Source organism: Benincasa hispida, chromosome 7 (genome assembly GCF_027475165.1).
Source record: "Benincasa hispida cultivar pf3 chromosome 7, pf3_genome.v1.1, whole genome shotgun sequence".
In the NCBI taxonomy this organism is placed as follows: domain Eukaryota; kingdom Viridiplantae; phylum Streptophyta; class Magnoliopsida; order Cucurbitales; family Cucurbitaceae; genus Benincasa; species Benincasa hispida.
The window spans coordinates 4,505,355-4,520,626 of record NC_143484.1 but is presented as its reverse complement, the minus strand read 5'-3'; the positions used below and the strand labels follow the sequence as shown (position 1 = coordinate 4,520,626).

General features: G+C 36.3%; 1 protein-coding gene and 2 long non-coding RNA genes across 4 annotated transcripts in view; all 3 read right to left on the bottom strand.

The window, feature by feature from the left end:
- Positions 1–521: 521 nt before the first annotated feature.
- LOC120070025 (putative LRR receptor-like serine/threonine-protein kinase At1g56140) overlaps positions 522–15,272 on the bottom strand; it is a 38,984-nt gene continuing 24,233 nt past the window's right edge. Inside the window, exons 21-25 of one of the 2 annotated variants that reach the window (XR_016530659.1) lie at positions 12,445–12,655; positions 12,270–12,360; positions 12,129–12,195; positions 11,882–12,032; positions 522–1,020 (exon numbers count right to left, since the gene is read on the bottom strand). Coding sequence is in view for 1 of the 2 variants with exons in the window: in XM_090315514.1 (XP_090171640.1) it covers positions 685–1,020; positions 11,882–12,032; positions 12,129–12,360; positions 12,445–12,655 (930 nt within the window). In the remaining variant the exon portion in view is untranslated. Of the gene's footprint in view, positions 1,021–11,881; positions 12,033–12,128; positions 12,361–12,444; positions 12,656–15,272 lie in introns of both variants that reach the window. The other variant, XM_090315514.1, reaches the window with a different exon arrangement.
- On the bottom strand, positions 3,003–3,454 carry LOC150034850 (uncharacterized). Its single transcript, XR_016530661.1, has 2 exons — positions 3,345–3,454; positions 3,003–3,238 (listed from the first exon to the last, which is right to left on the bottom strand). It is a non-coding gene; the product is annotated as an uncharacterized LOC150034850 (long non-coding RNA).
- Positions 9,706–11,114, bottom strand: LOC150034849 (uncharacterized). Its single transcript, XR_016530660.1, has 2 exons — positions 10,408–11,114; positions 9,706–10,096 (listed from the first exon to the last, which is right to left on the bottom strand). It is a non-coding gene; the product is annotated as an uncharacterized LOC150034849 (long non-coding RNA).

Genomic DNA, 15,272 nt, shown 5'->3' with positions numbered 1-15,272 from the left:
TTCATTTAAAAACATGAAATACAACTCTGTTTTCATTCAATTTTTTATTTTCGAAACATGTGATTACGAAATTATTACGCACAAAGGAATATATGCCATCGAGAACGGTATGGCTGGAGAAAAGATTTGGTTGTCAGACATTAAAATAATATACATAACTTAGGGAATAAATATACCAAATTATACCCAGCATATAAACTAAATATACCTACAATCAGAAAAAAAATGTATACACAAATACATAATCTCGGCAATCAAAATTATGAGCTTGTAAGTTATACCTAAAATATTAAACATCCTAAAAATAAATAAATAAATAGCACGATCAATTGATTCGGTTCTACCAACAATTATGGTAAATTTAGACATTCACACCAGTGTATGAACAACCAAAATAAGATATCAAAATATGAGCATGTAAGTCATACCTAAAATACTAAAGTGAATTTGGCTCAATAGAATTGACATGCGCTCCAATTCAAGAGATCGAAATTGTACTAAGTAAAATTTAAAAAGAGAAGTTTATGGGAAATCTGCCCCTCTTATTATTATTTTCATAATATTTTACTTTACATTTATTAGAAAATAACCAAATGGGCATATTCATGTTGTTAACCCATAACAAACCTGAAGTTTATGAAATATAGAGTCTCAAAATAGCGATAATTTAAAGGATGGAAGGCCTTAATTTGAAGAGGTTGAATTGGTAGCATGGATGCTAAGACTTGAAGAACCTTGATGGGTGGTGTTGGATCCTTCTGCAGTTGTATCGTTTGTACAAGTGACTAAGTCATCAAAGAGCCATTCAGTTAAGTATCCTGGCTTTGAAGTTATAGCAACCACTTCAATATCTCCACACAGCATTGCCACCACCCGTGACATCGATGGCCGCCGAGCTGGGGATGTTTGAGTGCACATAAGACCTACTCGAATCACTCGCTTTACTTCGTCCTCATTGAATGTCAACAAATCCGAATCTAGCAGCTCGATTTCACGATTGTTTTCGTAGAGGTACCAAGCCTGCAAAATAAATTTTCATATATTGGAAGTGAGTGGACACACAATAAAGAGAGAAAAAAAAAAGAGAGCAAAGAATATTATTTAAGCAGAAATAAAGAAACTTGTATTGAAACTTTTCCGAAAATATAAATTTGGTTAACCACTATTTTCTTTTTTTTTTTTCCCTTGGCAAAATGCACTTTTGGTCCCCAAGTTTAGAGTTGATGTCTATTTGGTTCATAAAATTTCAAGACACACACTTCAGTCCCAAGGTTTAAAAAACAATTCTAAATAGTCGTAGAATATTGTTGATTGGACCATTAAATGCATATGTGGATGGGATGATAAGACTACTTCGTTTAACTACTTGAAAAATGTATTTGATTAGTTGGACAATAAATTAAAACTTTAATCTTTTAAAAAATAAACTAATAAGTGAATTAAATTTGTTTTTGTTTATAATATATTTGTTAAATTTGTATAATATTGAATAAATCAGAATAATTTAGATTACATTGAATAACAAAATAAATAGACTCTAGTAGACCCAACAAATGAAAGAAACAGAAAAGGAAAATATTAATATGAAAAATACAAATTAGAAATGAACCCCTAATTTACTTTAACACACTCCTTCAAACTCAAGGTGGTAGATTGGCGAACAACTTGAGTTTGCAAAGCTAATTTCCAAAACAAATCAGCAGATATGAGTATGGAAAGAGAAACCCACAAAGAACGAAAACATATAGTAGATTGAAAACAAAAACCCAAGAAGAACGAAAACCAAAACTTTTGGACTAGAAACATAGATCCTCATACCGAGATCTATAACAAAACCTACAACAATTGGGCAGAAAATAAAGATTCTCATAGAGATCTACAATAAAATCCAAAGACGGCTGATTTGAAAATGGAACAAAGACCTTTGTGCAAAAGGAGATTTGCAATAATCGCATAAACCAAATTGAACCGTCTTAAACCAAATCAAACAAATTGAACCCAAAACTAGTTAAACTATCGAACCAAGCTTAACTAACCAAACCAAAACATGTGTGACTGAACCAAACCAAACCAAGAGGACTGAACCAAATCAAGTCAGACCAAACAAAACCAAACTGGTCTAACGGTACTAAACCAAACCAAACTGGTCTCATTGAACCAAGATAGACAGAAACCGATTTGACTGAAGTGGACTGAATCAGACCGGGATTGAACCGAATCAACTAGGAATTGAATGTAAAATTGAAAACCCACGCGTGCGAAATGAGCAAGGCTTTCGTTTTTTGTCTAAGCATAGACCCCACGGTGACTGGAGGCATGGAGGAAATCTAAGCAGGGACGATCCCATGGAGGCGAGCTGAGAATAGCGATGGCAACAGCAAATGTTTGGTCGGCAAGGGGTGGCAGACTGGTCGACGAAGGGTGTCTGATTATTTGAATCTGCAAACAAAATTTTAGGGAGCGAAGCTATTTTGATGTGAACGGATCTTTTAGATCTGGATGAGATACGATTTGAATGATGGTAAATGGATCTAATCTCGTAAATGAAACCCACGAAGTGAAGATCAATGTGCTAGTAGATCTGAACGGCGTGGAGCTCAACAAATCTGGTCAAGAATGGCCAGATTTGGGCAGGCCAAAAAACTCACAACGCAACACGAACGGAGCAGGCAGATTTGATGGGTCTGCCTCCGTCGATTTGGATCGACAGAGATAGAGAGATAGAGAACAAACAGGACTTTGGTGGCTAGGATTTAATGAGACCAAAACCTACTATACCATGTTAAATTTGTATGTTATCGAATAAATCAGAATAATTAAGAGTATATTGAATTACTTAATAAATAGATTCTAATGGACCCAAAAAGGAAAATATTAAAATGAAAAATACAAATTAGGAATAAACCCCTTATTTCCTTCAAAATATTAAAAGAATCTAAACTAACCCCAAATTAGATTTTCTTCAACGATTTTTTCTATCCCTTCTTCTACGTTTTCTCTTTGCCAAAATACAAATCATCATTCTGCCTTCCCTATTTCTAGATTTGCTGGCCTGAGCTTTTCACTTCCATTGACTTCGGCAGGAATTAGATTTGGAACATTTACTCCTATTTGCAACTTCAACTAAGAAATTTAGAGGTTTCCATATATCCAAGTTCCCTTCCACTGAGTTAACACCATTTTCGGCTTCTTTATTTCGCAATGGTAGACTTAGTAGGACTAGAATCCTGCACTAAGTCTGACATTAAGCCAGAATGTTACTAATAAAGAAAATACTCCTATCGGGAAAAAATAACATCGAGTTGGAGCACAGAGAAGCAGGGGGAAAAGTTGGTTTTCTTTACCGGCCTTTTATTCTCATGGAAATTTTATGATGTCTCGAGAGAACTTGAGCTCTTTGAAAGCTCATCCACGGAATCATCATCTTTCTTCACTCGCTTCTCAAAAGAGACTTGGTGTTCGTAAAAGAGAAGCAATCCTTTGCAGCAGCAGCTGCTCTTCTTCTTCCAGTTGCAGACCAACGATTCATATTTTGGCCCGGAGAAAACAATACCTTTATAGTGGGTAGAAGAATGTTTGTGCAGAAGATGATGTGGTTGGCGAAAAATGTGGAGGGGTCAACGACGGCTGGCGAAGTCGACGGCAACTGATGGAGTCGACAACACTACACTGATGATCCGTATTTTGGCAAAGAGAAAATGTAGAAGGGATAGAAAAAGTTATGCGAGAAAATCTAATTTAGGGTTGGTTTGGATTTTCTTAATATACTTTAATCAATTTTAATTTTACTTCTTAGTTTATTTTTGAAAATTAAAGTTTTAATTTATTGTCCAACCAATCAAATAGATTTTTCCATGTAGTTAAATGAAGTAGTCTTGTCATCCCATCCCATCTACGTCAGCATTAAACGGTCCAGTCAGCATTCCGTTAGTTTAAAGTTAAGTTATGAACCATTTAGAAACCATTTAGAATTATTTTATAAATCTAGAGGACTAAAGTGTATGTTTTTTAAACCTTAGATATCAACTCCAAACTCGAGGAATCAAAAAGTGCATTTTGACTTTTCTTTTTTTTTTTTTATTCTCAACAAATTATTTGTAGGGCTCCAAGATCTAATCCTACAATAACTTTCACCCTATATGTACATAACTAATCACATCTTGACAAACTAAATACATACATAATTAAATAGTAGTTCATGTATAATATGTAACATATCTAAGAACTAGGGTTTTATTTGCAATTTCCGATAACAATGTTTTCTTAGAAACTCAAAATCCCTTAGGGGCCGTTTGGTTAGAGGAAAAAGGGAGTGGGAATGGGAATGGGCTTACAAAGCCCATGTTCGGTTGGTGGACTTTGTTTATTTATCTTGGAAAAGGCAATTCCTAGGTATCTTTTACCCACATAAATGAAGGAATTGCATACCCATTGAGAAGTGTGGGTTTTCATTTCTTCTTCTCATTCCTACCACGATTTTCCTTTCTTCCAGCCGTGAAAACCTATCTCTCTGCTTTGAGTGCCGCTCATCTCTCTACTTCGGTGTCGCGGTCTCTCTTCATTTTGAATGAATGTTGCACTGTATTCTTGTTTGTAACTACGAATATTGACATAATATAAATGCTTATTTTGTCTATGTTTAGTATTTATACTTTGATATTGATTATATAGTATTTGGTAGCAGAGCTAAGTGATCGTGTAGCTGGGTAAGTGATCGCGGGGTCTTCGTGGGCGATCGTCTAGTGTTACTCAGCGATCGTGTAGCAGAGCTAAGCGATCGTGTAGCCAAGCTTAGCGATCGTGTAGCATTTGATAGGCAATCGTATAGCATTAGGTAGGCGATCGTATAGCATTTTGTTACTCGACGATCGTGTAACAGAGCTAAGCGATCGTGTAGTTGAGCTCAGTGGTCATGTAGCATTTGGTAAGCGATCGTATAGCATTGAGTAGGCGATCGTATAGCATTTTGTTACTCAGCGATCGTGTAGCGGAGCTCAACGATCGTGTAGATAATTTAAGCGATCATATAGTATTTTGTAAACGATCGTTTGGACTTGTTAAGCGATCGTCTAGTCTCTGGGTCGGTTTGATTCAAATCGAACGATTTTCCTGCGAACTCGAGAATCGAACTGACCTATTCGGGTTCATTAAAAAAAACCCAAACCAAACCAATTTTTTTTAACCAACCCAAACCAGGTGGGTTCGGTTGGGTTGCTCGGTTTTTTCGGATCTTCGATTTTTTTGAACACCCCTAATTCCCATCCAACACCAAACACATTTCCTACACAACCAAACATAGTTATCTTTAATTCCTACACATACTATTCCAGACATTGTTTTCCCATGCCCAACTAAACATAGTCATCCTTAATTCAAAATAATTTTAGCAGTAATTTTATTCCCAGATATATAATTCCCAAGCATCCTTAATTCCTGGGCATTGAGAAAACCATAATCCAAACGGCCAGAGTGTTATTTTTTACTACTACCTCACCACAGATGCCAAGGTCCAAAGTGTAAGGTGCAAACAAAGTTCTACAATAGTCATGTATAGAGAGACATCCATGGTATATAGAGATGCTTAGTGTATTTCCCGAGGGCATCTCGTTTGTGTTATGAAAATTTTGAATCAGCTCGTTTAAAGTCTTCCTCGTGATGTTCTCTATCTGAAAGCTTCAAAGGTTTTCCATTCAAGATATTAATGTTCTCTTATGTGTCTTGTTTACTTTATGTTTACTGTTGGTTTTCTTTCTCCTTGTAATTTTTTCTAACCTTGTATCTTAGAGCGTTAGGGTACCTTAATGTTAGTCTAATAACACTTCATTACTCAACATCTTGCCTTCAATTTTAAATTAAGCCCATCAGCCTTTGTTTATCGAATTCCATACGAAAATTTCTGATCATTTCCCAAAAGAACCATCCAGACTGATTCCGAAATTTCCAATCCAAATCACTTCACAATCATTTTTACCTTTCTTTTGGAAGAAGTCCTTCACGACCTTACTTGAATAGGATCTGTTCTATAGGTTGTATAACTGTGTCCTTGAGTTCTAAGAAAGAAGTCCTTCATGGTAGAGTGCAAAAACTCCACTAAACCAGCTTCAAACCATAATTCATATCTTCCAAGAAGAATCCAATTTTCTCAAGCCAAATATAGAAATAGGAATTTTTTGAAGCAGCAATTTCGACTTCCATCTTCAAATTGAAAAACTTCTGAATACTTATGACTAGAAACTTAAAATAATTGGGATGTAACTAAAAGGAGTAGCCGGAATACACCTTTTTATTCAAGTGAATTTATGGTTTTACCCTTAAATAGTTTGAATCTAGAGATTCAAACAAGGTAAAGGTGAAAAAGCTTACATAATCTACATAATGTGTAAGGTCATTACGTTCCACTTGTTATATTATATTCAATATTAACAATTACAAACCAACCGGCCGTTCCGAGACCACCGGACCTCTCCCAAGAACACTGTTTTATAACAAGAGAAGTACACACAAAAACATGATAATCCCAAAACCCCACACTTCGTACATAAAGGACTCTGACGATAGACAAAGCTACAAAAACTACACAGCCCAAAAGATAAACTTAGACAAACGGCTCATTAATGCTAAGCGCACTACAATCGGCCTTCTTACCACGTCTAACATAAGGCTTAACATAATCGAAGGTGGAAGGCCTAACATAATGCTATTAGCTTAAAGTCGCAAACAAAGACTAGCCACATGGCTTTCAAGATAGGAGTGAGCAATTTGAGCAAAAAGCTCCAAGCGTGACTATATTGTCCTCAGCCCCCAATTATCGATCAATATCAACGTAGGGGTAAAAGGGGAAAGGCTCGTGGGGTGGGGAACAACAGTTAGTTAGGGAGAGAGAAAGAGGTTATATGTGAATGAAGGGAGGTGGGAGTAGATACGTTTTCATCTGAGGAGTTTGTTTCTTCTTGAGAGTGGGAGGAAGGAGAGATCTCAGACCTCTAGTGAGGCTGAAGACTTTGTACATTGCCTTAGGGCAAGTTTCTTTGCTTTGAATAAGAGATCTTGAGTCATATTGTTCTTGACGAAATACTAACTTTTTATTGATATTGTAAAACTCTTAGGTTTGAGAAAGAATCAGAATACTCTATTCATTCACCAAAGATATGAATATATACAAGTGTACAAAGCATAGAAAAGGAAAATATCACAAAATATTTATAAGAATGGAAAACTCTAACAATAGAATTATAACACTCCCCCTCAGGTTGGAGCATATATGTTAATCATGCCCAACTTGTTACATAGATAATCTATACGTCTTCCATCCAATGCTTTCGTGAAGATATCTCCTAATTGTTCTCCAGTCTTCACATATCCTGTAGATACCAATCCTTGTTGAATTTTCTCACATACAAAATGGAAATCAACTTTAATATGTTTAGTCCTTTCATGAAATACTGGATTAGACGCAATATGAAGTGCTTCTTGATTATCACACCACAACTTTGTCGATGTAGTGATTTCAAATCCCAACTCAACAAGAAGTTCATATATCCAAGTCAATTCACACACAGATTGTGCCATTGCTCTATATTCTGATTCTGCACTTGAACGTGACACCACATTTTGCTTCTTACTCTTCCAAGAAATCAAATTACCACCAACAAAAACACAATACCCTGAGGTTGATCTTCTGTCTTCTTTAGATCCTGCCCAATCGGGATCTGAGAAATATTCAATATTAGTATGACCATAATCCTTATATAATAAACCATGCCCGGGAGCAGCCTTCAAATTACAAAGAATCTGTTCCAATGCAGCCCAATGATCAACTGTAGGGCATGACATGTACTGACTCACAATACTTACTGAATAGGCTATGTCGGGTCGAGTCACTGTAAGGTAATTAAGTTTTCCCACTAACCTCCTATATCTTTCAGGATCTTTTAGCAATTCTCCATCTTTTGTGAGTTGTAAGTTGGGCATCATTGGGGTACTACATGGCTTAGCCCCTAGCTTTCCTGTTTCAGTCAACAAGTCAAGTACATATTTTCTCTGTGATAATAGAATTCCTTTCTTGCTTCTTATTACCTCAATTCCTAAGAAGTATTTCAACATGCCCAAATCTTTTATATGGAATTGACTATGAAGAAAGGTCTTTAGAGACTAGATCCCTAAAGCATCATCACCAGTAATCACAATATCATCCACATATATGACTAACAAGATGGCACCACCCTCAAATCTCTTAAAAAAGACTGAATGATCTGACCTGTTCTTCCGCATTCCAAAGCTTTCAATCACCTGACTAAATTTACCAAACCAAGCTCGTGGGCTCTGCTTTAATCCATACAAGGATTTACGAAGGCGACACACCATTCCATTCTCCCCCTGAGCAACAAACCTGGTGGTTGCTCCATATACACCTCTTCTTGAAGATCACCATGAAGAAATGCATTTTTAATATCAAGCTGATGTAAAAGCCAATGATTGCTTGAAGCTAATAAAATAAACAACCTCACAGATGTCATTTTTGCTACAAGAGAAAAAGTATCAGCATAGTCAACGCCATAAGTTTGTGCGTAACCTTTCGCTACGAGACGCGCTTTTAACCGAGCAACAGAACCATCAGGATTGACTTTAACTGCAAACACCCATTTGCAACCGATAGCCTTCTTTCCTGCAAGGAGAGAAACTAAATCCCAAGTATAATTATCATCTAAGGCAGTCATCTCCTCCACCATTGCAGCACACCAACCAGGATGAGACAAAGCCTCATGAACAGTTTTTGGGATGGATACAGACTCTAAGGATGCAATGAATGAACATGTGGAAGGCGACGGTTATATGAAATAAAAGAGGAAATAGGATGAGCACATGTACGTTTACCTTTACAAAGAGCAATAGGAAGATCATCACCCATTTCTGGATCCAATGATGAAGAAGACTCTGGTACAGGGCATGGAACTGGAAGAGGTTGTCGTCGAGTATAGACCTTAACGATGGGAGGAAGAGTAGAGGGAGCCACAGGTAGAGATGAATTAGGAAGAGGATCGGAAGGGGAAATAACTATGTAGACAACGAAATCATCCTCTAATTCCTTATGCTCCCCTTGACTCTTATTCGAAGAGAAAGACGGTGATGAAAAAAATGGGGTATGTTCAAAAAACGTGATATCAGAAGAGACTAAATATTTATTTAAACTAGGACAATAACACCAATACCCCTTTTGGACACGGGAATAAACAAGGAAAATACATTTTAAGGACTTTGGATCCAGCTTGGTATGCTGAGGTCGAACATCCCGAACAAAGCAGGTACAACCAAATATTTTGGGTGGAATGGGAAACAAATGTTGCTTGGGGCATAAAGTACGAAAAAGTATCTCACCCTTAAGAATAGAAGAGGGCATGCGATTTATTAAGAAATAAGCTGTGGAAACAGCATCTACCCAAAAGGATTTTGGAACATGCATCTAAAACATCAAAGCTCTGGTTGTCTCAAGGAGATGACGATTCTTTCGTTCTGCAACCCCATTTTGAAATGGAGTATCAACACAAGAAGATTGATGAAGAATGCCATGGGCATCTAAATAAGACTTGAGTGTATGAGAGAAATATTCCTTAGCATTATCACTCCGTAGGATTTTAAGAGTACCACTAAACTGAGTTTGAATTTCAGTATGGAAGTTACGAAAATAAGAAAGTAACTCAGAACGACTTTTCATTAAATATAACCACGTAACACGAGAATAGTCATCGACAAATGTAACACAATACCTAAACCCTCCTTTGGACGCAACAGGACATGGACCCCAAACATCAGAATGGACTAATTCAAAAGGAGCACTAGCTCGTTTATTGACTCGAGGATACAAACTCCAACGATGAAATTTAGCAAATTGACATGACTCAAAATCTAAAGAAGATAAATGTTGAAGTTGTGGACGAAGACTCTTCAACACAGAGATAGACGGACGACTCAAACGACAATGCTCTTCAAAGGGAGACGACACGCTAGAGCATGTGATGGCCGTAGATGTTTGTGGTTCAAAGATGTAAAGACCTCCAAATTTCCGCCCTTTACCAATAGTCTGTTTCGTCGTAAGATCCTGAAATAAGCAATAACCAGGAAAAAAGGAGACACAACAATGAGGATCACGAGTGAGTTTACTAACCGAAATCAAATTAAATGAGAAATTTGGTAAATTTAAAACTGATGACAAATAAATTTATTCAGTGAGATGGACGGTTCGTGATCCTAAAACATGAGTGGAGGTTCCATCAGCTATAGTGACATTAGGTGAAGAGGTAGATGTACAAAGGTTAGAGAATAAACTGGGGTTATCTGTCATATGGTCTGTAGCGCCAGAGTCAATGACCCATTTTAACGTGGAGGAAAGAAGACATTTAGAAATGTTACCTGTCTCTGCGATGGTCGTAATGGGAGTAGAAGATGATGCCCTCAATGACTCTTGATACTGCTAAAATTTAGCAAACTCCTTTGCAAAAATCGTAATTGAATTGTCAAGATTATCAGGAGTAGAAGCGACATGTGCAGAGGGTGATGGCACCCTCTGACTCTTATTCAACAATCTTCTGCATTCACGTTTCATATGGCCAGGTTTATGACAATAATAGCAAACAACACCTCCTGGATTTGATCTCCATGAATAGTAGTTGGATCTATTCAACTTGTGTTCAGTTACTTTTGACACCATAGGAACAATCTCAGACATTACTGGTTTCTTATCAGCCATTACCTCAAAAAATAGACACCGGACAGCAGAGAATCAAAACCCTAAATTACCGAAGAGATGTCTTTACAAGCAGTGAGTATATCTATATATCCCAAACAAACACACCACCAACAAGAGCCAACAACACTGAGGAAACCCACCGAAGACAGACGAAAAACAACGGCGCACGCGCCTACACGCATCGGCACATGGACGGACAGCAGGCTGGAACAAGCGGCACGTGAGCCTCACGCACTGGTCAGATGGCAACCGGACTTTGGGGGTTTTGTAGATCGGCAGCTAGGCTCCTCGTTGGACTAGGCGGTGTCGAAAAAAACAGCTTTTTTTTTCCCGCGGCGGCTAACGACGGTGAACGAACCAAAGACGGCGACTGTGAGAAAAAGTGTAAACTCACCTCTCCACAAAAACTCTAAACATATCACAAACGGGTTCTAAATTCTCAAAACCCTAAGGTTCACAAATCCCTAAGTTTGTTTAGAGGGCTCTGATACCATGTAAAACTCTTAGATTTGAGAAAGAATCAGAATACTCTATTCATTCACCAAAGATATGAATATATACAGGTGTACAAAGTATAGAAAAGGAAAATATCATAAAATATTTACAAGAATGGAAAACACTAACTATAGAATTATAACAGATATAATAAAAAGATAGAAAAATGAGAACCCCCAACTACACTATATTTGACTTTGCCCTATGACTATTTTGTAAAACAAGGATACTGCCGTACTTTCCACAAGCCATGGTTACAAATTTATAGTTTAATCTGTTCATTCTTATCCATTATTTCTCTTTAAACCTACAACGTTCTCAAATAAAAGTTTTCGTAGGATGTTGCATCTTCATTTTCATACCCCTAAAATTGATTGTGAATGATTAAATCATTTTTGGAGTGATTTGGAAAATGATAAAAAGTGATTTTATTAACCATTTCAGAATCACTCACAAACATGCCATGACGTACTTTCTACAAGCCATGGTTAAAAATTTTACGATTTGTTCATTTTTATCCATTACTGCTCTTTAAATCTACAACATGATTTCTCAAATAAAAGTTTCCATAAGTTGTTGCATCTTTATTTTCATGAACTTGTCCTAGAAAGAACAGGAAAAAGCTGATTATAGAATTATTACCGATTCAAGAAGAAAAACTTTGTCCTCCTCCAAGCTTCGATCAGAATTTGGCCTACCACTGACAATTTCAAGAGCCACAACACCAAAACTAAAGACATCAGCCTTCTCAGTCAGATGGCCACGCATGGCGTACTCAGGTGCAAGATATCCACTGCATTAATAAACATTAATGTTCTACTTTAGTACAAGTTTTCAAATGTATTGATCTTTATGGAGTGGGGAATTCGAATTCTCAATGAAATATTACATTGTCCCAGCAACAAGGGTGCTCATATGAGTCTTTTTGTCATCATAAAGTTTTGCTAAACCAAAATCTGAAATTTTGGGGTTCAGATCAGCATCAAGTAGAATATTACTGGCTTTAACATCTCTATGAACAATTCGAAACCTTGATTCCTCATGAAGATAAGTCAGACCTCTCGCCACACCCAAGCATATATCAAATCGTTTTGGCCAATCAAGAGTGAAGTTCCTTTTTCCTAACTCACAGAAGTCAGTAAATATTACAATTTTTTGTTTAGTAGCCACAAATTAGATTTAAAAGAAAAAGTCTGTTAGCTTACCAAATAATGCTTGGTCCAGACTCCCTTTCTCCAGGTACTCATAAACAAGAAGCCGATGGTTGCCCTCAATGCAACACCCGTGCAACTTCACAAGGTTGCGATGTTGCACGGCGGATATTGTAGAAATTTCAGCAACAAATTGGTTCCTTCCTTGGTCAGATTTTATTGAAAGCTGTTTTACAGCAATTACTCTTCCATCATTTAGTATTCCCTGTGCAGAAAATAACAACAAATATTAAGAAGTAATAACAATATTTGATAAAAATGTTATTAGAATAGAATTATGGATATTATTAGGGTATCAAGGGTTTATATTAGACTAAATATATCAATGGAAGAATTTTTTTCTATCTTATTCACAGTGAGAGAGAAGAAGAAAAGTCGATTACACAAACGTAAAATAATCAAACAAATATCCACAAATTCTGATTATACAAAACCATTCTTATTAAGTTAAAAAAGGAAATAGTAGACACCAACCCTCAAGCTGGTTTGAAGTTGGTTTGAAGTCATCTTCCATTACCAGCTTGTCAATCATTTTATCAAATTGTAGTTTTGGAAATCCTTTAGTCAACATATCAAAAGCCTGTTCTATGGTTTGAAGTGCATATTACTCCGACATCAATTTTTCTTTTATGAAAATTTTCATCAACCTCGACAAGTTTGTACTATCATGGACAGCCAAATTATGAGTCATAGAGATAGTTGTCACGCTGTCACGATAGATACACGTGGGCATCATCTTGGAGAATTTCATCTTCCAATAGTTTTTTATCCATATACCCTCATAAGTACCATGGGTTAATACTTAATTCTGCTTCAACCCTACTTTTTGCCACTATACTGTTTTTTTCTTCACGAAGTAACTATATTTCCTTCAATAAAAGAACAGAGTCAAGTCGATCTTTAATTTGTGATATTACTTGCCCCAGTCAGCAGCTATTTAAATTTCAACATTTAGGTGGTCATATTTCTTAAACGGTATGCCTCCTGGAGTCGCTTTCAAGTATTTGAGAATCTTGCACATTACTCCAAAGCGAGTTGGACTAAGAAAATGCAATAAACTAACGTACCATACTAAATGGCAAAAGCAATTTCTGGACGTGTATAGGACAAAAAAAATGACTCTTCCCACAAGTTATTAGTATTTTTCATTGTCTTTTATCTCTTCTTATATGACTACTTGCAATTTTAACTTTGGCTCAATAAGGGTTTCTATAGTCCTACGATCCAACGATTTGTCATATAAGGGTTTCTTATATGACTACTTGCAATTTTAACTTTGGCTCAATAAGGGTTTCTATAGTCCTACGATCCAACGATTTGCCTCTTCAAATATATCAATAATATACTACCTCCGATTTACCAGGATACCTCTTTTTGTCCTAATAAATGTCTTTCCTAGTATATACGTTGTGATTCCTAAGTCCTAGCAAATGAATTCCAAATTAAGTAATTAGCCCTATCCCATAATTACCTCTAAGAATAATATCATCAAAACATATACAATTGAGACAATAATATTATGATTTCCAGTGCGTTCATAGAAAATAACGAAATCTACTTTAGCTAGTGACAACCTTTTCAACTCCAAGAATATTCCTTTTGTTAAAGCGGTTCTTAGTCATCTAAGAAGCACAGATACGGATACAAGGTAGGGATACAACACGACACGGACATAGCAACGAACCATATTTTAAAAATTTAGGACACACTTATTAAAATATATATTTTAAAAATTCACAATCAAACGCAAAATCACACTCCCACGACTCTTCCGAAGCCCCTTTCCCAAGAACCTCCACCAAAGTGGCTTTTTCCTTCCCTAAGAACACCTTTCCCCCAAACTCTCCTGAGGTGCCAGTTCACCCTCTTTGCTAACTCCCACTCCCATCCCCTTCTCCTTTTGATTTCTTGAAGTCGAAGATGTAAAAAACCCAAAAAGTTCTATTAGGATTAGGGTAAATTAGGATATTGTGGTTAAATCCTTAATTGATAAGGATGTTGATATAGCCTAAATGATAAAAGGAGAATTCTCTCCAAGAATCCAAAGAAGTCTTTATTATGAATCAAAAGTTGTCAATACAAGAAGACAATCTCTCTATCTATAGAGAATTGGAAAGCAAACTAATCCTAATCCTAATTCATCAAAGAAACTAATCCTAATCCTAATAAACCAAGGAAATTAATCCTAATTTTATTTAATCATGGAAACTAATCTCAATCCTAATCAATTAAGGATTTGACCACAATACCCTAATTTACTCTAATCCTACTATATCATTCTATCCTCCGAAGTGGCATTTTCCTTCCCAGAGAACACCTTTCCCCCCAAACTCTCTTGAGGCACCCGTTCACCCTCTTTGTTAACTCCCACTCCCGTCCCCTTCTCTTTTTGATTTCTTGCAATCGAAGATGGAAAAAGCCCAAGTTGATGTAGTAGGAATATGGTAAATTAAGGTATTATGGTCAAATCCTTAATTGATTAGGATTGTGATGTAGCCTAAATGATAAAAGTAGAATTCTCTCCAAGAATCCAAAGAAGTCTTTATTATGAATCAAAAGTTACCAATACAATAAGCTAATCTCTCTATTTATAGAGAATTAGAAAGCAAACTAATCCTAATCCTAATTAATCAAAGAAACTAATCCTAATCCTAATAAGCCAAGGAAATTAATCCTAATTCTATTCAATCATGGAAACTAATCTCAATCCTAATCAATTACTGATTTGACCATTATACCCTAATTTACTCTAATCCTACTACATCATTCTATCGCTAAAAAAAAAAAAAAAGAAAAAAAATCGTCCTCAAGTTTAAAATGAA